At 41.2% G+C, this 24,007-nt stretch overlaps 1 protein-coding gene across 1 annotated transcript in view; it reads left to right on the plus strand.

Moving 5' to 3' along the window:
• The window catches only part of LOC145396999 (putative glutamate receptor), a 144,788-nt gene extending 122,927 nt beyond the window's left edge, over window positions 1–21,861 (plus strand). The window contains exon 7 of the mRNA XM_080270223.1: window positions 21,754–21,861. Coding sequence (XP_080126349.1) covers window positions 21,754–21,861 — 108 coding nt within the window. The remainder of the gene's footprint in view (window positions 1–21,753) is intronic.
• Window positions 21,862–24,007: the final 2,146 nt, after the last annotated feature.

Consider the following 24,007-nt stretch of genomic DNA (forward strand, 5'->3'; position numbering starts at 1 on the left):
TTCTCGCCAACTGAGAATTTTTCGAACACAATAACTTCAAATGATTTCCTGCAAACCAGGAAAGCATTTACAAAGCTGGGCGGTAACCTTATAACCAACCGACACGTGTTCCCTACGTGTCAGCAAGTGGGTTGGCGGAGGGTTAGTGCCACTCCTCGGAAAACAGCTAACTAAAAATACGAACAAGCAGCCTCGAACCAGGACTGACCAAAAGATGACGACTAAGGACCGAACAAAGGACATGATACCGATGGCGAAGTGGAATGCGAGGGATGCAAATGATGAGATGAATGAGAGAGAGATTGTCCAGGTGCTTGAGGGTGCGAAAATGGATGTATATGGATTAACTGAAACTTAATGGAGAGGAGAGAGTGTGGAAAAATGGGAGTATGGATGGGGTATATGTGCGGGAGTAGGTGAGAATGAGAGGGCAAAAGAAGGAGTGTGTATTGTTGTGAGTAACAGGAGGAAAGAGAATATAAGAAAGTATGGATCAGTTGGGTCAAGGATTGTGTGGGTAAGATTGAAAGTTGGATTACAAATGTGAGCAATTGTGTGCGTGTATGCGCCAACGTAAGACCGTGCAAGCAGAGTGAGAGAAGAGTTCTGGACAAATGTGGAAGTGTGCATGGAAAAGTCTGAAAGGAAAGAGAGAGTGTTTTTTGATTGCTGATATGAATGGTAAAGTAGGGAATGTGAAGGTGGATGGAGTAGTAGGTGAGTGAGGTGTGCCTGCTGAGATAGATGAGAATGGCAGTGCGTTAGTGCACATTTGTGTTGGGAGGAGGTTGGTGATAGCCAATACCCTCTTCAGGCACAATGATCCACAGGTATACATGGCGAGTGATAAGAAGGGTGGGTGGTGAACTGAATGAAAGGAAGGCAATGATTGATTATGTGTGTGTGGATGAAAGGATGCGTAGGTGTGTAATGGATGCAATAGCATATAGAGGTTAGGGGAGTGGACTTGCTGACAACCACCAGAATCAATGTCCAAGTAAAATGGAGAAATAAAAGAAGGGAAGGACGAGAGGAGGGAGTTTTTTTTGTGTGTGTGTGAGAAAGAAGGAACCAAAGGCCATGAGCCTGCAAAACTGTTCCTTCCAAGAGAAAAACAAAATACAAGAGAGAGCCAAATTCAAGATCCATTCATTTCGAGATGCCTGGATACACTGCGTTTGAAAGACTGGAGATCATAGGAAGCAGGAAATACAGACAGAGGGAGACAGTTCCAGAGTTGACCTGTTGCATAAATGAAGGACTGGGAGTAACGGTTAACTCTTGCATTAGAATGTTGGACAGAAAATGGGTGAGAGTTTGCTGCTAGACGGGTGTTACGCACCCGTCGTAGAAGTGGAGGAATGCATGCAGACAGTTCAGAGGAACACTGACCATTGAAGTACCGATAGAAAAGAGATAAAGATGCAACATTGCGGCGAAGAGACAGAGGTTGAAGGGAGTCAGTAAGAGCGGGAGAGTTAATGAGACAAAAAGCCTTTGACTCCACCCTATTGAGAAGAGCTGTATGTGAGGAGCCTCCCCACACATGAGAGTTGTACTCCACACAGGGGCGGATAAAACCCCTGTATAGAGTCAACAATAGTGCAGGGGCAAAGAAGGAACGGAGTCAGCTTAGCACACCCAATCGCTTGGAAGCAGATTTTATAAGAGAAGTAATATGATCTTTCCAAGACAAGTCCCGAGCAAATGAAACCCCAAGCATGTTCAAGGATGATGTAGGATTAAGTTGAGTGTTATTAAACATAAGTGGGTATACGTGTGGAAGATTTTGTATGGTTGATAGGTGCAACAACTGAGTCTTTGATGCATTAAAAACAACAAAATTATTTTTACCCCAGTCAGAGATACGAGCCAAGTCAGACATTAGGTGTGCCATAGCCTCATCCCTTGCCTGCTGAAGTAACTGCTGAGATGGACGTTGTGGGAATCGAATGGAAAGGTGAAGGGTGGAGTCATCAGTGTATGGGTGGATAGGATTAGATGTACAGCTTAGAAGGTCATTGATGAATAAAAGGAAGAGAGTTGGTGATAGGACAGAGTCCTGAGGAACACCACTATTAATAGATCTAGGAGAAGAACGATAGCCGTATACAACAGCGGCTATAGAACGACCAGAAAGGAAGCTAGACATGAAGGCACGGAAAGAAGGATAGAAACCGTAAGAGGGGAGTTTGGAAATTAATGATTTATGCCAGACTCGATCGAAAGCCTTTGAGACGTCAAGTGCAATGGCAAAGCTTTCGCCAAAGTCCCGAAAGGAGGATGACCAGGAGTCTGAAAGGTAGGTGAGAAGATCGCCAGTGGAGTGTCCCTGACGGAACCCATACTGACGATCAGAAAGAAGGTTGTGATAGGAAAGATGCCTTAAAATTTTTCCATTAAGAATAGACTCAAAAACTTTTGAGATATAGGATGTTAAAGCAATTGGGCGATAGTTAGAGGGTTGGGAATGGTCACCCTTCTTTGGGACTGGCTGAATGAGAGCCAACTTCCAGCAAGAAGGAAAGGTACAAGTTGACAGACAAAGGCAAAAGAGTTTGCCTAGGCAGGGTGTAAACATAGAAGCACAGTTCTTGAGAACAACAGGAAGGACTCCATCAGGCCCATATGCTTTATTAGTACTGAGGCCAGCAGTGGCAGAAAATACATCAGCTGAAGAAATTTTAATGTTAGCTATGAGGAAGTCAGAGGGGGGAAGTGATGGAGGAACAGCACCGGAATCGTCTAAGGTGGAATTGGAGGAGAAAGTCTGAGCGAAGAGATCTGCTTTATCAGTAGAAGAAATAGCTACAGAGCCATCAGAGTAGAAAAGAGGAGGGAAGGATAATGAGGTAAAGTTGTTAGAAAGGTTTTTGGCAAGGTGCCAGAAGGAGCGGGAAGAGTTTGAATTGGAGAGTTGAGAACATTTTGTACGGATGAAATTATTTTTAGCAAAGCGAAGAACAGATTTAGCACGATTCCGGGCAGAAATGTATAAAAGATGTGATTCAGGGGTGGGTTGCCTCCGGTACCTTTTATAAGCCCTCTCCTTGTTGCGGACAGCGTTAGAACAAGCGTGATTAAATAAAGGCTTTCTTGCATTAGTCAAAGGATATGAGAAAGGAATGTATGCTTCCATGCCCAAGAGAATAACCTCCGTAATGCGCAAGGCACACCCAGATGGCTCATGGCCATGAAAGCAATAATCATTCCAGGGAAAATCAAAGAAGTACTGCTTGAGGGCCTCCCAATCCGCAGCTCCAAAGTGCCACAGACGACGTTTTTTTGGAGGGTCCGCAGGCTGTACCGCAGCTATAGGAGAGGTTAAGGTGATAAGGTTACGATAGGAGGAGCCCAACGGAGAGAAAAGATTAAGAGTGTAAGCAGAAGGATTAGTTGTAAGGAAGAGATCAAGTATGTTGGAGCTCTCTCCAACGCGGACAGGGATACTGGTAGGGTGCTGTACAAGCTGCTCTAGGTCATTAAGGATAGAAAAGGTGTAGGCTTGTTCACCAGGTGGATCCGTGAAAGGAGAGGAGAGCCAAAGGTGGTGGTGAACATTGAAATCTACAAGAATGGAGATTTCAGAGAAAGGAGAGATGGATAAAATGTGTTCCATCGTAGAAGTACGATAGTCAAAGAATTTTTGATAGTCAGTAGAATTAGGAGATATATTTAGTCAGAGAATGACAGGAAAGCTGAAGCCAGAGTGTAGAGAATTCAGAAGAATCGAGTTCAGGAACACGAGAGCAAGATAAGTTGTTGCGTATATATACACAACAGCCACCTTTGGCTTTGAAATGAGTATAGAGAAAGTAGGAGGATACAGAAAAGGGTTTGCTGTCAGTTGCCTCAGACAGCTGAGTCTCAGTTAGGAAAAGAAGGTGAGGTTTAGAGAAGGAGAGGTGGTGCTCAACAGAGCGAAAATTAGAGGAAAGGCCACGAATGTTGCAGAAATGAAGAAGAAGAGAGTCAGACAGTGGTTCCAGGCACCTTGAGTCGTCACCGGGAGAGGGGCTGAAGGTGAGGGCATTTATGGTCCTAGGGGGGACTCCGAGGCTATATTTTTCGACGCCATTTTTGAAAATTTTGAAAAGGAAGTGTGGTGTGTACTGTGCATGTAGTTTGGTGTTGATAGTTGGAGAAACTTGTATTGGAGAGCATGCTGGTCCACTCTCTGTGTTACTGAGACACCGAAAAAGTTCTGCAAAGGGGGATGGTCGGGACCTAGTCCCGAGGGCTGATGAAACGGGAGCTCCAGCTCTCCCTGTCATCAGCATTCCATCCATCTTGGGAGTACTGCCCTGCTCGACTGGTGCTACAGTCTACTCCACCTAGTAGATGTATGGAGAGTGGAAAGGTTACAAGAGGATGAGAAAAAGCCAGAATATATGAGAGAATTGGAGAAACGACTGGGTAAATATGGATTGGAGTAGATGGGGGACGTGGAAGGTGTGTGCAAGATGTTCATAGAAGAAATGTGTGCAGCATGTGAGGTGGTGTGTAGGGTGAAGAGAAGACGAAAGGGGGTGCAAGAACAGCATGGTGGAATAAACAGGTGAGACAGGCTGTGGCACAAAAGAAGAAAGCATATAATGAATGGATGAGAAATAGGGGCGTGGAAGAAGTTGAGAGACGGAAGTGAGAGTTATATGTAGAAAGGAAGAGAGAGGTGAAAAGATTAGTATGAGAGAGTAAGAAGAGAGTGGATGGGGAATTAGAAAGGAATTTCAGTGTAAAGTGAAAGGACTAAGAAAATGTTCTAGAAAGAGGTAGAGAGTTAGATAGGGTGGCAGTGAAGGTAGTCAGGGAGTGAAAGATAAAAATGGTGGACTACTAGTTGAGAAGAGAGAAAAAGTGAGCAGATGGAGAGAACACTTTAAGGAAGTGTTGAACATAGAGAATGAAAGTAATGCGAGTACAAGTGGCTGGGGAATGGCTGGGAGAAGGAGGCAGATGAGAAGACAGGAAGAAATCAGAAGGGTGGAAGTTGTGGAAGCAATGAAGTCAAAATGGGGAAAGCCCCAGGAATTGATGAAGAGTGTGGAGAAATGCTGAAGCATGGGGAAGAGATAGTAGTAGAATGGATGAGGAAGATGTGCAAATTGGCCTGGGAGGGAGATGGAGTCCCAGAGGATTGGAAGTCAGGTATAATTATTCCCTTGTACAAAGGGAAAGGGGAAAAAGAAGTGTGTGGTAATCATAGGGGCATTTGTCTTCTTAGTATAACAAGAAAAGTATATGGTAGGGTACTTATTGACAGAGTTAGGAAAAGAACAGAGGAATTAGTTGGAGAAGAATAAGGAGGTTTTAGGAAGAAAAGAGCTTGTGTAGATCAGATATTCATTCTTAAATCTTTAGTGGAAAAGTTTCTAGAGAAGGATAAGGAGTTGTATGCGGCCATCATGGATTTGGAATAAAGCATATGACAGGGTGGATGGACAAGGATTGTGGAAAGTATTAAAAATATATGGGGTAGATGGGAAGTTGTTGAATGCTGTGCAGAGTATGTAAGAGGGTGCAAAGGCTGCAGTGCATGTGGATAGTGAACTAAGTGAATTTTTCTGTTTGAAGGTTGGGTTGAAACAGGGATGTGTCATGTCTCCATGGTTGTTCAATCTGTACATGGATGGAGTTATAACAGATACAAAGTAGGGCAGTGGATGTTGGAGTGGCCCTAATGAGAGAAGGCAGTGTTTGGAAACTTCTTGTACTGTTGTTTGGAGATGATACTGTGTTGTTGAGTGAAGACGAAGGGGAGCTGCAAGGCTTGGTGGATGGGTTTGGGAAAGTGTGTAAGAAACGGAATTTAAAGGTGAAGGTAGGAAAGAATAAAGTTATGGTCTTCGAGAGAAGTGAAGCCAATGAATGTACAGTGAGGTTGGATGAGGAGGAAATGGAAAATGTGAGTACGTTTAAGTAATTGGGTAGTGTGATGAGTAAGGATGGAAGTTTGGAGGTTGAAGTGCTTGAAAGAGTACAACAAGGAAGAATGTTTGCTGGTTCCTTGAAAGCAGTGGTAAGAAACACGGAAGTAAGCATGGAAGTGAAAAAGTTACTACATGACAGTATTGTGGTACCAACTTTAACGTATGGAAGTGAAACTTAGACCTTGTTGGAGGGACACAAGTCAAGAGTGAGAGCAGTGGAACTGAGTTTTCTGGGAGGAGCATGTGGAGTCACATGGAGAGACAGATTGACAAATGAGGATGTGAAGGACCGTTGTGGTGTGGACGAGGATGTGATAGGAAGCATTAGGAGAAACACATTAAGGTGGTTTGGCCATGTGGAGAGGATGGAGAGTGAGAAACTGACAAGGAGGGTGTATGTGTGTGAGGTGGAGGTGGCGAGAGGGAGAGGAAGGCCAAGGATGAGATGGAGGGATGGAGTGGAGAGGTATATGAGAGGGGGGGGGGTGTCAGCTGGGAGCAGGACAGTGAAATGGCGGGTGACAGGGCAACGTGGAAGCGATTTGTTTGTGGCCACCCCGTATGGGATTAAGGCGTCTGGCAATAGATAGATAGATAGACTAACTTCATAAGTATGATAAGTTGACCAAAATAATTTTTGCGGAGAGGTGTGTAATGTCCTTGTCTGTCCTATTACTCCAGTAACGCCTGTGCACCCTCTCAGGAAGCGGTGGCTGTGGCACTTTGGAGCTGCAGATTAGGAGGCCCTCAGGCAGTACTTCTTTGATTTTCTCTCCAATGATTATTGTTTCCAAAACCGAAAGCCATCAGAGTGTGTCTTGCACATTACAGAGGTTATTCTCTGGGTCTTGGCAGCATACATTTCTTTCTCTTATCCTATGACTAATGCAAAAGAAAAAAAAATTGGTTTAATCACCCTTGTTCTAATGCTGTCCACAATAAGGAGTGGGCATACAAAAGATGCCAGAGCAAACACACCTTTGAATCTCAACTCTTTTTATGTTTCTACCCAGATTCATGCTGTCTGTTCTTCGCTTTGCTAAAAACAATTTCATTCATACTAAATGCTCTGAACTCTCCAGCCCAAATTGTTCCTGCTCCTTCTGGTGCCTTGCTAAAACACTTTCTAACAACTTTGCCCCATCATCCTTCCCTCCTCTTTTCCACTCAGATGGCTCTGTAGCTATTTCTCCAACTAATAAAACAGGACTATTTGCCCAGACTTTCTCCTCCAGTTCTACTTTAGATGATTCCGATGTTATTCCTCAGTCACTTCCCCCTTTCTGACTTCCTCATGGCTGACACTGAAATTTCTTCAACTGATGTATTTTCTTCTATCACTGGCCTCAATATTAACAAGGCATATGGGCTTGATGGGGTCCCTCCTGTTGTCCTCAAGATCTGTGCTTCTGTGCATACAACCTGCCTAGATAAACTCTTTCACCTTTGCCTGTCAATTTGACCTATTCTTCCTGTTGGAAGTTTGCTTTTTTTCAGCCTGTCCTACAGAAAAGTGGCTATGCCCAACCCTCTAACTATCGCCCAGTTGCTTTAACATCCTGTATTTCAAAAGTTTTTTAGTCTTTTTTTAACAAACAACAATTATAGCACCTTTTCTATCACAACCTTCTTTCTGATCGTCAGGATGAGTTCCGCCAGGAACGCTCCACTGGAGATCTTCTCACCTACCTTTCAGACTCCTGGCCATCCTCCTTTCGGGTCTTTGGTGAAAGCTTTGCCATTGCACTTGACATCTGAAAGGCTTTCGATAGAGTCTGGCATGAATCTTTAATTTCCAAACTGTCCTCTTACAGTTTCTATCCTTCCATCTGCGCCTTCATCTCTAGCTTCCTTTCTGGACATTGTATAGCTGCTGTTGTAGACAGCTACTGTTTTTCTTCCAAAGCTATCAGTAGTGGTGTTCCTCAGGGCTCTGTCCTATTGCCAGCTCTATTCCTTTTTTTCATCCGTGACCTTCTAAGCTGTACATCTAAGCACGCGTCCACATGTGCTCTCGAACAAATGTTGGCAACACGCCTGGCAACATGTTCGGGAACATGTTTGCAGCAGTATTTGGACAGATGGATGCAGACATGTTTCAGTGCAGCTTCGAACACTGGCAGCAGAGGCGACAGGATAAGTGTGTCCATACTCGGCAGCTAAGACTTCATCATGATGTTGCCAACATGATCTGGATGCTGCTGTTCCCAACATGTTTGCAGCTTGTTCATTACTGTATTGCTTACACGTTGCCAGATATTATTCTAGCACACGTGTTGAAGCACCCTAACCCTATCCACTTATGCATTGATGACTCCATCCTTTACCTTTCCATTTACTTCCTGCAACGTCCATCTCAGCAGTTACTTCAACAAACAAGAGATGAAGCCACATCACCCTTGTCTGACTTGGTTCATATCTTTGATCATGGTGAAAGTATTTTTATTGTTTTTTAAGGTATCAAAAACTCAGTTCTTACATCTTTCAACCCAACAAAATCTTCCGCAGGAGTATCCTTTAATTTTTAACACAATCCAACTCAATCCTGCATCATCTTTAAACATACTTAGAGTTTCATTTTGGTGAGATTTACTCTATCTTGGAAACATCTTAATACCGTTATTATATAAAATCTACTTCCAAGAGATAAAGACGCGTATTCTCAGTGGTTAAGGAAACTCTCTAACACATTTTCCTAATCTATTTATTTTGCTTATTTCACCTTACGGTCCATCTTCGTGTTATATTAATCGTTCTAATATTGCCATACTCTTCATAGATTACGTGCAAAAGGATATTACCCAGACATATGCTTAAATAAATCTCTCCGGAAGAGGTGTTAGGGATCCTCCTAACCCGACGAGAATAAGGGTCTAAGTGTGCAAAACCGACTCTGTGCCTTCTTTACCCCTACGCATCTGCTGATTTTATACACTGGTTTTATTGGCCCCTGTGTAGAATACAGCGCTCATATGGGGAGGTTCCCCACATACAGCTCTTCTCAGTAAGGTGAGTCAGAGGCTTTTCGTGTTATTTACTCTTCTTTCCTTACTGGCTCCCTTAACCCATACAACGCTGGGCAAAAATAAAAATGAACGATTCCCCACTATGGCGGCCTATTTTCGATATTTTTTTTGTGGTTAAATGGGCTTAATACATCAATATAAGATTCTTGGCACTAATGAAAGTAATTACTAAAGCCATAAAGTTGTTGACTAGATCCAGGTTGGTGCCACTCTATCTCTGAAATCTTCCAGGTTACTGAGAAAGCAGAGCTGCTGTGAGCTTGTGAACTGATTTTGGATGCTATTGTGGGTAAATGAGCTTAATACATCAATATAAGATCCCTAGCACTAATAAAAGTAATCACCAAAGCCAGAGAGTTGGTTGAATCGAGTCACTTTGGTGCCACTTGACTTCTGAAATATTCTAGGTTACTGAGAGAGCAAAGCAGCTGTCCGTCTGTGAAGACCGTCACTCACCTCCCGTGCTCCTAAATCAGTGTTATATGCATAGCGCAGAAATGTCTGAATTAAGCGAGATATGTTATTATCTTTCATTTTACTTCAGTTGCTTGCAGTGACTTCTCAGTGCTGTAGGATGTAGATCTACGTCGCTAGCGCGGTACGGGTTAAACCTCTGTCTCTTCATAGCACTGTTGCATCTTCATCCCTTTTCTATCGCTATGTTCATTGCTCATTTCTCCTCTGAACTGTCTGCTTGTATCCCTCCACCACTACGGCGGGCATGTAGCACCCGTCTAGCTACAAACTTTCATCCCTTTTTGTCCAAATCTCAAATGTAAGAGTTACCGTTACTCCCAGTCCTTCAGTTATGCAAGAGGTCAACTCTGGAACTGTTTACCTCTGTCTGTATTTCCTACTACTTATGATCTCCAGTCTTTTGAAAGCAGTGTGTCCAGGCATGTCGAAATTAGGGGATCTTAAATTTAGCTGTCTGCAGTCTTGTTTTTTTTTTTTCTTGGAGGGAACAATTTTGCGGGTTCCTGGCCTTTGGTTCCTTCCTTTTTACATTTTACGAAAATATGAAATAATTTTGCAATGGTTGTTAACTTGACCATATTGCCGCATCCCAGAGACTGTTTTCTAATCCCCGCTTGCAGTCCAAGAGTTAAGCAGTGTAATTTTTTTTTTTTCTTAAATATGTATCGCAATCTCAGAATATGTTGTTCAACAATCCTAATACACATCCGTTAGTTACTTGTTTGCCGTTACTGCACAGTTGCCTATATAATCGCTATCTAGCTTTCTTGTTCGAGTGAGTGAAAAGAGCGAGAACACCAAATTTAGACACAGTTTGGACCCGCAACATATGTACCCGAGCGAAAGATTTATCGCATCAGCAAGAAATGGGGACAGGAGTCGGAAGGAAAACTATAGTACAGTAGCCAAGTGTTTTGGATATCTCAGCCAATTTTTAACTTACAAGATTGACACCAATTTGTAAGTCGTATAAAAATCCTCAATCATTTTCATTTCATAGACAACCCGTACTTTCCAATAGTTTTTCTGTAAATCAAGGAAACATTTTCTTCTTCTTTTTTAAGTAGATTAGAGTAATAGCAGGATGCGCAAGAAGTAACGGTCTAACTTTGCAAGAGTATCATAGCAGTATTTTCCAACGATTGCTGAGAGAGTTGGTTTTAGAAAGTGTGAGGGAATATTTTTGGTGTAAGCTAATAAGTTCTTTTTAGTATTTTAACCCGTCACGTCCCGAGGTTTTCCGCACCTCCGACATCCCCCAGTCCCGAGGTATTTTCGATTTTTTTTTTTTTGGCTAAAACCTTCGCTTTTGGTGAGAAACATCGAAAATTCATAGAGAAATCGCTCACCTGAGGTTTAAAATACTCATTACAGGTAGGAGTTCCTCCTTACCTGAGTGGGTTTTCTAACATGCTGGCACCAAAGAAAACGAGTTCTATGGGAGGGTAGCTAATTTATCCACTCATAAACGGTATTTATTTATTTACTTGGTACGAATGTATATGTAGTATGACAGTATATTGGTTTTCAAGCAGTAATAAAGGCATTATAAGCATTGTTTCACTCACTAACTAATCACCATACCTGACCTATTTTTGCCACACTACCTGATCATTATTTCTGGCTGTTTCTTCTTCTAATGCTATGTAAACATTGTCCTCCACATTGTCATCGATTGGGGAATCACTTTGGCCCTGAATAACTTTACTAGCCAGGTCACTGGTAACAGGTCCTTTGCCAAGACAATGGCGTGAGGGGGGGAGGGGGGAGGTTATGCAGTGTAAGGCATTGTCCCTGCTTGGTATCTTGTACAGGAATAGAGGAAGGTGTCCCGTGTATACATACGAAAAATCACGTGCGAAAATTGAAAATTGTGCAAATTAGGTACCTTGCAATTGCACGACGTACTGGTACGTCGCCGGGACTGGCAAATGCAAATCGTGGTGACGTACCCATACGTCGTCTGGACGGGGCGGGTTAAGGTCAGGAAATCAGAAGAAGATGATGAGACACATGAGACAACATTCAGCACTGCCTGACTTGCTAGTTCGCTCGTTCGAACACGTTGCACCATTTCAGTGTGGACTCCTATTATATGTTGAATATCTCACTAGGTTTAAGAGAAATGACATAAGCTCTGTACACGTAAAATGCAGCATTAAAATTTTCCACACTTTACTGAGGTGTGTGAAAAATAGATTTTCAGTGTCAAAAGCTAGCTTTTGTTCCGGTGATATGAAAGAGAACATGTTTAACGCAACATCATCCTTAGTATTATGGGTATAATTTACTTAAATTCAGGAGTTTTTGTTTATTGATAATATGACTTTTCGTTTACACCACTGAAAGTTTTAGCATTTGTGTGTGTGTGTGTGTGTGTGTGTGTGTGTGTGTGTGTGTGCGTGCGTTTAGGCATGTATAATCATGATGAATTTCCAAGCTTGTAATTTTTTTCTGCACTGCATCAAAAGTGATAAAACTAAGCAGAGAGAGTGGGGTAATATATAAAATTCCAGATCCTAACCACATGTTCTGTTTTAAACCATATATCTCTTCTTCACACCAAAGCAAAGGCTGGAAGTCTATAACTTTTTGTTTGATTAAATTGTATGTTACAGTCGCCCACTGGGCTTTGAGTGTTCAATGGCATCTCTCAATTTTCATTTAAGTAATTCCATAATGAAGATACAAGAATTACGGTGAAATAAATAATTAAATAATAATTTTGGAGTCGTGGATTATAATGTTGTTATTTCAGAATGATTTTGTGTATTTTGATTATACCACTGCTAAATTTTCATACTCCTTCCATATTTTTCACCAGTTATTCATTTTTTGATATATTCGAAAGTAATAGCAAATTATTCACAGTATATACAAACAAACAACAATGTAAGTTATATTAACTTTTTACGGTAGTAGATATAATTAAGTTTTACACTTTCCACTGATTATAACAGACGACTATAATTAAAAGTAATAGAAAAATGTATGCCCCTATCTGTTTAGAATTTTTAGAACTGAGCAATAACACCAAAACCATGTTCTGAGAAGAGGCAGTGTTCAGGTCAGAATTTTCCATATTATCCATACTCATATAAGTTATAGTACGCATACTATTTTTTATAATTATTGTAAATTATGGAGTTTTTTAGTTATTCTTTTGCAGGGAAGACTAAAAGTCATGATTAAATAAATGAGCCTTTTTAAAATTTAAATCGTCTATCTGAACAGAAAAGGAAAACAATATAAATGTACAACAAAATACAGTCCTGACGCAAACACTTCCATACTTTTTTTTTTTTTTCCATGCACGCGGTCGGTTCGGAAAGTATCCGACCTTATGCTCTAAAAAAATTAAAAGCTAACCTGATTAGCTACGACACTAGTCACCCTCAGAGTAGACCCCTTCTGACTTAACATGCGTAGCCCAGCGTTCTTTCTACTGCCCAAAACATTTTCAAAGTTGGTTTTCAGTATTTCCTGCAGGTACTTGTATCTCTGCTCTCGGATGAACGTTGCTCAAGACTTGTTGGTGTGTGCAAATTGCAATCCAGACTTTCTGAAGACTGTTATCAATGGAGATGAGACTTGGGTGTACGAGCAGGACCCAGAAACCAAGGCACAGTTGTCCCCCTGAAAGCCTGGAAGGTCACCTCAGACAATAAGGAAAAAAAAGAAAACAGGTCCGCAGCGAGGTGAAATGCACTCTCATGTTTACATTTTTGTTTTTTTTCGACTACCGTGGTGTTATGCATCATGAATACTCATCAGAAGGTCAGACTGTCAACAAATATTACTACCTCGACGTTATCCGTCGTCTTGGTGACACAGTTCTGTGGAAGAGACCAGACCTTGGAAGGCAGCAAGTTGGGGGGAGGCAGTGGCTCAATCGGTAGAAAGGTGACCTGCAGTCCTAACGGACCTTGGTTCGAATCCCGGCTGGGGCAGGGAACAGTTTAAGGATTTGAATTTCATTAAATCAGGCTTTGCTGATCTACCAGAAGACCCGCCAACATGTCGTAAAAATACCCCCGCTAATACCAATACACCAGTTCTGTATGAGACAGCCCTAGCATGTATTCAATATGGACGGTGGGTGTTAGCGCCGAAGTGGTGACACGTAGAGGTGTATGGTATGTAGGAGGACTGCTGGGCCTTGATAGCAGGCTGTGAAGCCTATGCCCAGAGTCGGACACATAAAAAAAAAAAATGACAACGGCCCTGCTCATTCATCATAAATGATTCAGGAATACTTGGCCAAGCACAAGATCCCGCAGGTCCAGCAGGCTCCCTACTCACCAGATGCAACTCAGTACAAACATTTGGTTATTCCCCAAGCTCAAAACTCCACTGAAGGGTTCCCGATTTGAGACGAGAGAAGAGATCATGACGAATGCGACGAAAGCACCTGCAGGAGATACCGATAACCGACCTAAAAAATTGTTTCATGTAGTGGAAAGAATGCTGGGATATTTGTGTCAAGCCAGGAAGGGACATTGATGGGGATTAGTGTCATATTTCAACAGGTTAGCTATTTTTTTTTTTACAAGCCTAAGGTCAGATACCTTCTGAACAGACTTCGTATCTAATAATTAATAAATATTTTTTTGGTTAAACACTTTTCATTTACTTTTTCAGCAATAGATGAACCTTATTTTTTTTTTTTTTTAGGTTAAATGGTATGTCTGTATTCTAAAAGTTAACAATAAAATTGCATAGCAATATAAAATACAGTACTCACCAATCCTGATGCAAACACTTCTCCACTTCTTCATTTATTTATTTATTTATTATTAACATTTGGGCTAGGGTACTCCCAGGAGGTCTAGTCTCTGACACGGAGTAGGTCCACGCACCAGGAGGCTCGGAGGGTGCCTGCAGCGTAGTCCGTGCATCTTCTTCCTTCTCATAGTGACACAGTACATGACTGTTTCAGCCTTTCATCATTATCAAGCTTATGTTCTCACATGGGAGTTTTTTATACATACTACTTGGAGTATATATATATATATATATATATATATATATATATATATACCCCTGGGGGTAGGGTTTTTTTTTCAAAAATACTCCCCCAGTATCCCTGCTTGTCGTAAAAGGCGACTAAAAGGGTTGGCGGAGGGTTAGTGCCCCTCCCCGGAAAAAAACTAACTAAAAAAACAAACAAGAAGCCTCGGACAAGGACTGACCAAACGTTGACGACCAAGGACCGGACAAAGGACATTGCAATTGGAACTTGGAATGTAAGGGGAGCAAATGATCAGGTGAAAGAGAGAGAGAGTGTCCAGGTGCTTGAGGATGCGAAAGTGGATGTATGTGGAATAACTGAAACAAAATGGAGAGGAGAAAGTGTGAGAGAATGGGAGTATAGATGGGGTATATGTGCAGGAGTAGGTGAGAATGAGAGGGCAAAGGAAGGAGTATGTATAGTTGTGAGTAAAAGATGGAAGAGGAGCATAAGACAGTATGGATCAGTTGGATCAAGGATTGTGTGGGTAAAGTTGAAAGCTGGAATACAAATGTGGGCGATTGTGTGTGTGTATGCGCCAACGCAAGATCGTGCTAGAAGAGTGAGAGAAGAGTTCTGGACAAATGTAGAAGTGTGCATGGTAAAGTTTGGAAGGAATGAGAGATTGTTTTTGATTCGTGATATGAATGGTAAAGTTGGGAATGTGAAGGTGGATGGAATAGTTGGTGAGTGGGGTGTGCCTGCTGAGGTAGATGAGAATGGGAGTGCGTTAGTGGACATTAGTGCTGGGAGGGGGTTGGTGATAGCCAATACCCTCTTCAGGCATAAAATGATCCACAGGTATACATGGCGAGTGATGAGAAGGGTGGGTGGTGAACTGAGTGAAAGGAAGGCAATGATTGATTATGTGTGTGTGGATGAAAGGATGCGAAGATGTATATTGGATGCAAGAGTTTATAGAGGTTGGGGGAGTGGACTTTCTGACCACTACTTGGTGGTGGCCAGAATTAAAGTTCAAGTAAGATGGAGGAATAGAAGAAGGGAAAGACGAGAGGAAGGAGTAGTTGCAAAGAGAGTGGAAAGGTTACAAGAGGATGAGAAAAAGGCAGATTATAAGAGAGAAGTGGAGGAACGATTGGGTAAATATGAATTGGAGCAGATGGGAGACGTGGAAGGTGTGTGTAGAATATCTACAGAAGAAATATGTGCAGCATGTGATGTGGTGTGTGAAAGGAAGAGAAGACGGAGGGGGGTGCAAGGAACAGCGTGGTGGACTGAAGAGGTGAAACGGGCTGTGGCACAAAAGAAGAAAGCATACAATGAATGGATGAGAAATAGGGGCGTGGAAGAAGTTGAGAGACGGAAGAGAGAGTTATATGTAGAAAGAAAGAGAGAGGTGAAAAGATTAGTAAGAGAGAGTAAGAAGAGAGTGGATGAGGAATTTGGAAGGAATTTGAGTGTAAAGTGGAGGGACTGTAAGAAAATGTTCTGGAAAGAGGTGAAAAGAGTAAGACAGGGTGGAAGTGAAGTTAGCATGGGAGTGAAAGATAAAAATGGTAGATTACTAGTGGAGAAGGGAGAAAAAGTGAGCAGATGGAGAGAACACTTTAAGGAATTGTTGAACGTGAAGGATGGAAGTAATGCGAGTATAAGTGGCTGGGGAATGGCTGGGAGAAGGAGGGAGGTGAGAAGACAGGAAGAAATCAGTAGGATAGAAGTTGTGGAAGCAATGAAGAAAGTTAAATCGGGGAAAGCTCCAGGAATTGATGGAGTGTGTGGTGAAATGATGAAGCATGGGGGAGAGATAGTAGTAGAATGGATGTGGAAGATGTGCAGATTGGCCTGGGAGGAAGGTAGAGTCCCGGAGGATTGGAAGTCAGGTATAATTATTCCCTTGTACAAAGGAAAAGGGGAAAAAGAAGTGTGTGGTAATCATAGGGGCATTTGTCTTCTTAGTATAATAGGAAAAGTGTATGGTAGGATACTTATTGACAGAGTTAGAGAAAGAACAGAGAAATTAGTTGGAGAAGAACAGGGAGGCTTTTGGAAGGGAAGAGGTTGTGTAGATCAGATATTCATTCTCATATCTTTAGTGGAAAAGTTTCTATAGAAGGGAAAGAAGTTGTATGCGGCTTTCATGGATTTGGAGAAAGCATATGACAGGGTGGATAGACTAGGATTGTGGAAAGTGTTAAAAATATATGGAGTAGATGGGAAGTTGTTGAATGCTGTGAAGAGTATGTACGATGGTGCGAAGGCTGCAGTGCGTGTCGATGGTGAACTTAGTGAATTTTTCTCTTTGAAAGTTGGGTTGAAACAGGGATGTGTCATGTCTCCATAGTTGTTCAATCTGTACATGGATGGGGTAATAAAAGAGGTACAAGGTAGGGTAGTGGATGCTGGAGTGGCCCTGGTGAGAGAGGATAGTGTTTGGAAACTCCCTGTACTGTTGTTTGCAGATGATACTGTGTTGTTGAGTGAAGACGAAGGGGAGCTGCAAGGCTTGGTGGATGAGTTTGAGAGAGTGTGTAAGAAACGGAATCTAAAGGTGAATGTAGGGAAGAGTAAGGTGATGGTCTTTGAGAGAGGTGAAGTCAGTGAATGTACAGCGAGGTTGGATGGTGAGGAATTGGAAAATGTGAGTACGTTTAAGTACTTGGGTAGTGTGATGAGTAAGGATGGAGGTTTGGAGGGTGAAGTGCTTGAAAGGGTACAGCAGGGAAGAAAGTTTGCTGGTTCTTTGAAAGCAGTGATAAGAAACAGGGAAGTGAGCATGGAAGTGAAAAAGTTACTACATGACAGTATTGTGATACCAACTCTAACGCACGGAAGTGAAGCTTGGACGTTGTTGGAAGGACACAAGTCAAGAGTGAGAGCAGTGGAAATGAGTTATTTAAGAGGAGCCTGTGGAGTCACATGGAGAGACAGGCTGACGAATGAGGATATAAAGGAGCGTTGTGGTGTTGATGTGGATGTGATAGGAAGCGTTATAAGGAGCACACTGAGGTGGTTTGGCCATGTGGAGAGGATGGAGGGTGAAAGACTGACGAAGAGAGTGTATGTGAGTGAGGTGGAGGGGGAAAGAGGGAGGGGGAGGCCGAGGATGAGATGGAGGGATGGGGTGGAGAGGTATATGAGAGAGGGGGGGGGGGTTGGAGGCAGGGGAGTGAAATGGCGGGGGCCAGGGCGACGTGGAGGCGATTTGTTTGTGGCCACCCCAAACGGGATTGAGGCGTCTGGCAATAGATAGATAGATAGATAGATATACTATATATAATATATATATATATCATATATAATATATATATATATACATTATATATATATATATATATATATATATATATATATATATATATATAATATATATATATATATATATATTATATAATATCTATCTCTCTATCTCTATCTATCTATCTATCTATCTAGAGAGAGAGAGAGAGAGAGAGAGAGTAGCAGAATTGGCTCACTGGGTTAGAGTGCTCCACTCTGACTGAAGGGTCGGAGGATCGAATCCACCCAAGGGTCATTGGTAGACATCAGGAAGGGCATCCGGTCATAATGTGGTAGGTCTCCATATTATAATTGCAAACCATAATAGATAGATAGATAGAGAGACAGATAGAAGCAGGAAGTCAAATGATGAGAAGGTGTTGTGTCTGCGAGAATCGAGCAGTGCTAAGCATGCTTACACACTCTTAACACTGAGGAAAGCTGACGACAGCGGCCAGTAAGGAGATGATGCAGTTAGCTGTCAGCAGTCCTCTTGTGAACAAAGATCTAGTCCACCCACGAGGAACACACGTGACACACCCCTGCTACACCAGAATTTAGGAAAGAGAGCTCAGACGGAGATTAGCCACCGAACAGGCTAGACAGAAGGAGACAAGCGACCCTAGAGAGAGGTCGAGACGGAGATTAGCCTTAGACAGAGAGAGAGAGAGAGAGCGAGACAGGGAGGTAGCTACCCGGGACTTATACTCTTTCCATGTGAGAAACCTGTTTAATATTTCTAAGACAAATAAAAATAGTCCCATACTATTCTTTACCTCTCCCGTCACTACATGACATCTGGTGGGGAAACTACTACAAGATATAAAAGCCGCTCGACCACAAGTCTAAAATATACGCCTCTACAAGCAAATACAAAGTCTCTGCTTTATGATACAAAGTCTTTATGACATTTGGTAGCAGCGAACGTATACGAACCTCGTCTACGAATCAACATTAAATTCCTACAAAATATCAAGATTGAAAACAACCAACAACATCAGCTCCTGACAGTATTCTCTCCATCCTGCCCCCTCCGTCTCCCAGATCATTACGCTGATGCAGAGGTCAAGAGATCACTCGACGCCTTGCAAGTAGCTTAACGACAAACCAGCAAATCTGCGGACATCGTCTCCGAATTAAAAGCAAATTTCTACAAAAGCAACCGGGACTACAAGATTAGCTTCAGTTCTACATTGAATCCTACAAAATACAGCCTACAGTGCAAATAGTCTTCATCCTACAACGAGTAAATCACAAGAAAAAAAGGACCAAGAATACATCAAGAAAGAAAGAAAACAAACAAACAAACAAACAAACAAACGGAGAGTGAGAGACGACTCAAAACTCATAACCACCAGACCTCACCCTCCTCTCTCTGCTACATCCACCCAACCCCCACCGCTTACGCAGGTGTGAAGAGGTCAGGACGACGAAGCAAACACCAAGTCCATATTCACAACTCATCTTACTCACTCGTCTTCACTCAAGTTACTCATCGCTACTCATTCACTCACCACAGCTACCTGTGTGGGAAGCCGACGTCACCATGTGCTGAGACGACAACACGCCAATCAACCCGCGAAGGACAACGCTATCACAAATGCAACACCACTCACACCATTTTCCTCCACGGTAAAAATTAGTGAGTTACATAGTTACTTCATTTATACAATACACAGTGATAGACAATAAGCTTCTGCACAAACATAAAAAACGTGCTGTATAGTTACAGTTTAAATACACATACTTACTTCAATTATCTGCATAACTCAAACACTAAATAATCACCAGCAATAAATATTCTACACTGTATATATTCATTCATTTATTATAACATTTATTTACTACCAACGAGTGTTACCATTTATACCTACATAAAATACGTGTTTCATACATACAACTATACATTAGTACATCTACAAGCGATAAAGAAAATATACCATCACAGGTACTCAGTGAGCGATTAAAAGAACTGTATTAAACATTTATTAATTAAAGCTACCTAGTGGAAACATATAAATTAAGTTACAAGGTAAACTATAAAAAAAAAAAATGGCCAACACAAATGCCGTTAGCAAGAGTGAACATCTTCAACACAATCGTGAAGACAATGATTTCCACACAGTGCTGACACACTTATTACTCACGATAGGTACAGGTGAACAACAAGTCAGTGTGTATAGTTAATACTGTATATATATATATATATATATATATTTATATAAAATAACAAAATATGGGACTATATAATATCATTTTATAATATCTGTGCAATATAAACTAAACTTTAAAAAAGTATCCCAAGGAAATTAACCAGTAATTATGCAACCATGAACAAAATGGAAAAAGTGTACACAAGCAAAGAAAAACAAATACCACATAAACTACAAACAAAAAAGCAAATTGTGTCTCCACAAACAAGTGGCATGACACATCATCACTATCATCGACCGCAGCATATGTTAGGACTGCAGTTATTACAATTATGTTACTCCATATTATAATTATGTAACTACAAACAATATGTACCAATTTATGTGACAGTTGCATTAACAAGATGTAACTTTTATGTAACTTTAACTACAATTATGTAACTACAAACGATATGTAACAATTATGTAACGACAAACGATTGCATTATGTTACACTAACTACAATTATGTACCTACAAACGATATGTAACAATTATGTAACGACAAACGATTGCATTATGTTACACTAACTACAATTATGTACCTACAAACGATATGTAACAATTATGTAACGACAAACGATTGCATTATGTTACACTTTGCCAATTATGTAACAGTTGCATTAACAAGATGTAACTTTTATGTAACTTTAACTACAATTATAAGGCCAAGACACTTATGTAATAGTTGCATTAACAAAATGTAACTACAATTATAAGGCCAACACAATTATGCGTTAACACATTATAAGTCATACAATTATAGCACAATTCTGTATTACCAGTATCATCATACAAGTTAGGTGAAATATTAGACATTACTAAAGTGATAACTCTATGTAATGTAATAACCTAGCAGTATTACCATTGCACAATTATATGCGTAATATTACTGAATAATCACTATTTACTATGAATATTATATGTATACAATATTCATACAATTATGTTACTTTTACAATATTATATATTTCACTTACTTAGCTTATAAGTTCATTATAATGTGTATGTAGTATGTATTAATATGTTATAACTATTAAATGTCGATGGTACGCCATTTTTGCGCGGCCGAGCAATGTGGTAGGTCTCCATATTATAATTGCAAACCATAATAGATAGATAGATAGAGAGACAGATAGAAGCAGGAAGTCAAATGATGAGAAGGTGTTGTGTCTGCGAGAATCGAGCAGTGCTAAGCATGCTTACACACTCTTAACACTGAGGAAAGCTGACGACAGCGGCCAGTAAGGAGATGATGCAGTTAGCTGTCAGCAGTCCTCTTGTGAACAAAGATCTAGTCCACCCACGAGGAACACACGTGACACACCCCTGCTACACCAGAATTTAGGAAAGAGAGCTCAGACGGAGATTAGCCACCGAACAGGCTAGACAGAAGGAGACAAGCGACCCTAGAGAGAGGTCGAGACGGAGATTAGCCTTAGACAGAGAGAGAGAGAGAGAGCGAGACAGGGAGGTAGCTACCCGGGACTTATACTCTTTCCATGTGAGAAACCTGTTTAATATTTCTAAGACAAATAAAAATAGTCCCATACTATTCTTTACCTCTCCCGTCACTACATGACATCTGGTGGGGAAACTACTACAAGATATAAAAGCCGCTCGACCACAAGTCTAAAATATACTTCTCTACAAGTAACTACAAAGTCTTTATGACAATAAACTGCTACACGCTCCAGTCCGAAAGTCCTACCCAGAGGCAACGCCTTAGCCCTTCAGGGATACCAGGCGTAAAACCAAATTATATATATATATATATATATATATATATATATATATATAGTTACTGCCCACAGGAAAGCTGAAACACACCAGTTGCTCGAGAAAACACTCTCGTGTGAACAGCCCCATTGCCCAATGTAGATAATGAACACAGATGTCACTAGCCGGCTCCTGCTGGCAGGGCGTGTGGTGATGGCTGTCCAAGCGACAGTTTTGTCGCTCATGCCTCGTGTAAAGAGTCTCAGATAATTGCATGTATTTCTAAGCAGCGCTGCAAATTTCGGGCGTCAATAAACTTTCGCATGAAAGGTACTAAGAGAATGCAACTTTACCTAGTGGTTATTTTCAGAGCACACTCTAATTGGCTGCCTTCTCCTCAGAATACCGTCTTAGAAATGACAGCAAAATACCACTGTCTTTGGTCTTTTTAAGTAAAGAAAATGTGGCATTATTATTTTACAACTAACCAAGACAACAGTACACGGGTATGAGCCTGTGCAAATATTTCTTAGATCATCCACACGTATGGGACATTTTCACCTTTTCCCCGATTTCTTTAGTCTTTTATATAATGGCACATGGACATTTGTTTTCATCCTCCCCTTCCCTCTCTCAAAACAAATATTTTTGAAGATGTTTATATTCCTTGCATGTCAGTTTCCTTTTCTATTTATGCGATTTTGTGAGTTTTCCTGTACATCTAGCATTATTTTCCACGGTAGCCAAGTAGCACCACAAGTGACTTTTGCTGTGATAGCGAATTTTGCCTTCAGACTCTTCCATCACATTTCTGGGTGGAGGGGTTTATAGACGCGTTTTGTCGTTCTCTTCCTGCACCTTTACAGTAAATATTTCTTAGTTAGATGCACACAAGAGATTATTCTTTTTACTGCTTAGGCTTGAGACTATGCAGGTCCATCTTCATCAATTTGTGGAACGGTGCTGTTTGTCTGCTGCTAGCTGGTTGCTATAGAATCACCAGTACACCATCAGTGGGTTTAGGGTCATCACCTCCAGGTTATGGTCGATAAAAACCATTCTGCTTGAGGTGATCATCTGTATCAATGAAGCTGATCTTTTTTGTCCAAAACTACCTCCCTCAGTCTTCTCTGGATACATTTGTATTGACATATCGCTATACTGTGGCCCCATAATAACCTTGTTGTTTTAGTAATAACATTTTTTGTTGTTTTCGAAAACCGCCAGTGGCACTTTCTACTTCAGGTACTTGGTCACTTTCAATCTAATGAGTTTCTTCCCAGCTCTAGAGCCTTCCCCAAGACGTTGGCCACATAATTTACACATTCCCGTTTCACAACCAAATGGTCATTTCAGTTTGGTGTACTTCCATTAAACATACCTATTGCAGTTTTTTGGGGAGCTGCGTCCCCATCTCCAATAAATAATTTCTGCCATAGTTTTTTTTTTTTTTCCCACAAAGCAGTTTCCCTAAATTATAATAACAGCTGCTGATTCCATTTTTCCCGAGGATTTGTGAAATTTTGGGAGGTATTTACTGGTAGCTTATTACACTTTGTATCTGCACGGAGTCTGGTCTGTTAGTCTGTTTTTCCAGTACTTGCACTGATGCAGTACATCAGGAGAGCAAGTCCATCGAACATAAGTCCATTGTGGGTCTTTACATCTACTCCGACGCCGATATGTGATGAATGTCCTCACGTCATTCATGTTACAAGAAGCTCTTATAAATGATTTGTATACCAGTTTCGTCTGGATGAATAGCCTTTTCTTATATACAAGTCAGAACTGGTTCTGTGCTACTGTCACCTGGCTATTCGTTTTCATTGAACTTTTTCTTGGTCACATGTTAATTTTTCTTTTACGGCGAAAGTATATGATTAAAATCATCACTGTGAGTTCAAATGATTATGGTAAGTTTACAATTCCAGGATATTTCAGGTCAAAATCAAGAACAATTTATACCTCTGCTAATGATCTTTTTTCACGGGACAAAGGCTTCCGTCAGCTTGTGCTTGTACAGCCATGGATTATTTGGATTTCCTTTTGATAGTCGATATACTGTACCTAATCATTTAATAACTTTTCTTCCGGATGAATAATACTTGCAAATAAACCTCAACTTAGCAATTATGTACTACATTAATAGCCTACAGGCTTTGAGTCTTGAGTACAGGAGGAGACACACAGGTGCAACTGCTGGACCAGGCAGGTGCACAGAGGAAAGGAGGAACTGAGGATGGGTTGCCCAATCACTCTGTAGCAACTGGAGAGGTGCGCAGTCATATGAATATGAAATATGTAGTCACATTATCAGTCGGAGCCACTGACATCGTTTCCATGGGATAGGGGGCAACGTGACATCTTCATCATTATCCTCGTTCTCCCACGGATCTGAAACAACAACACAAAAAAA

This window comes from Coenobita brevimanus, chromosome 40 (genome assembly GCF_032717465.1).
Source record: "Coenobita brevimanus isolate Jiangsu-jjx chromosome 40, ASM3271746v2, whole genome shotgun sequence".
NCBI classification, from domain to species: domain Eukaryota; kingdom Metazoa; phylum Arthropoda; class Malacostraca; order Decapoda; family Coenobitidae; genus Coenobita; species Coenobita brevimanus.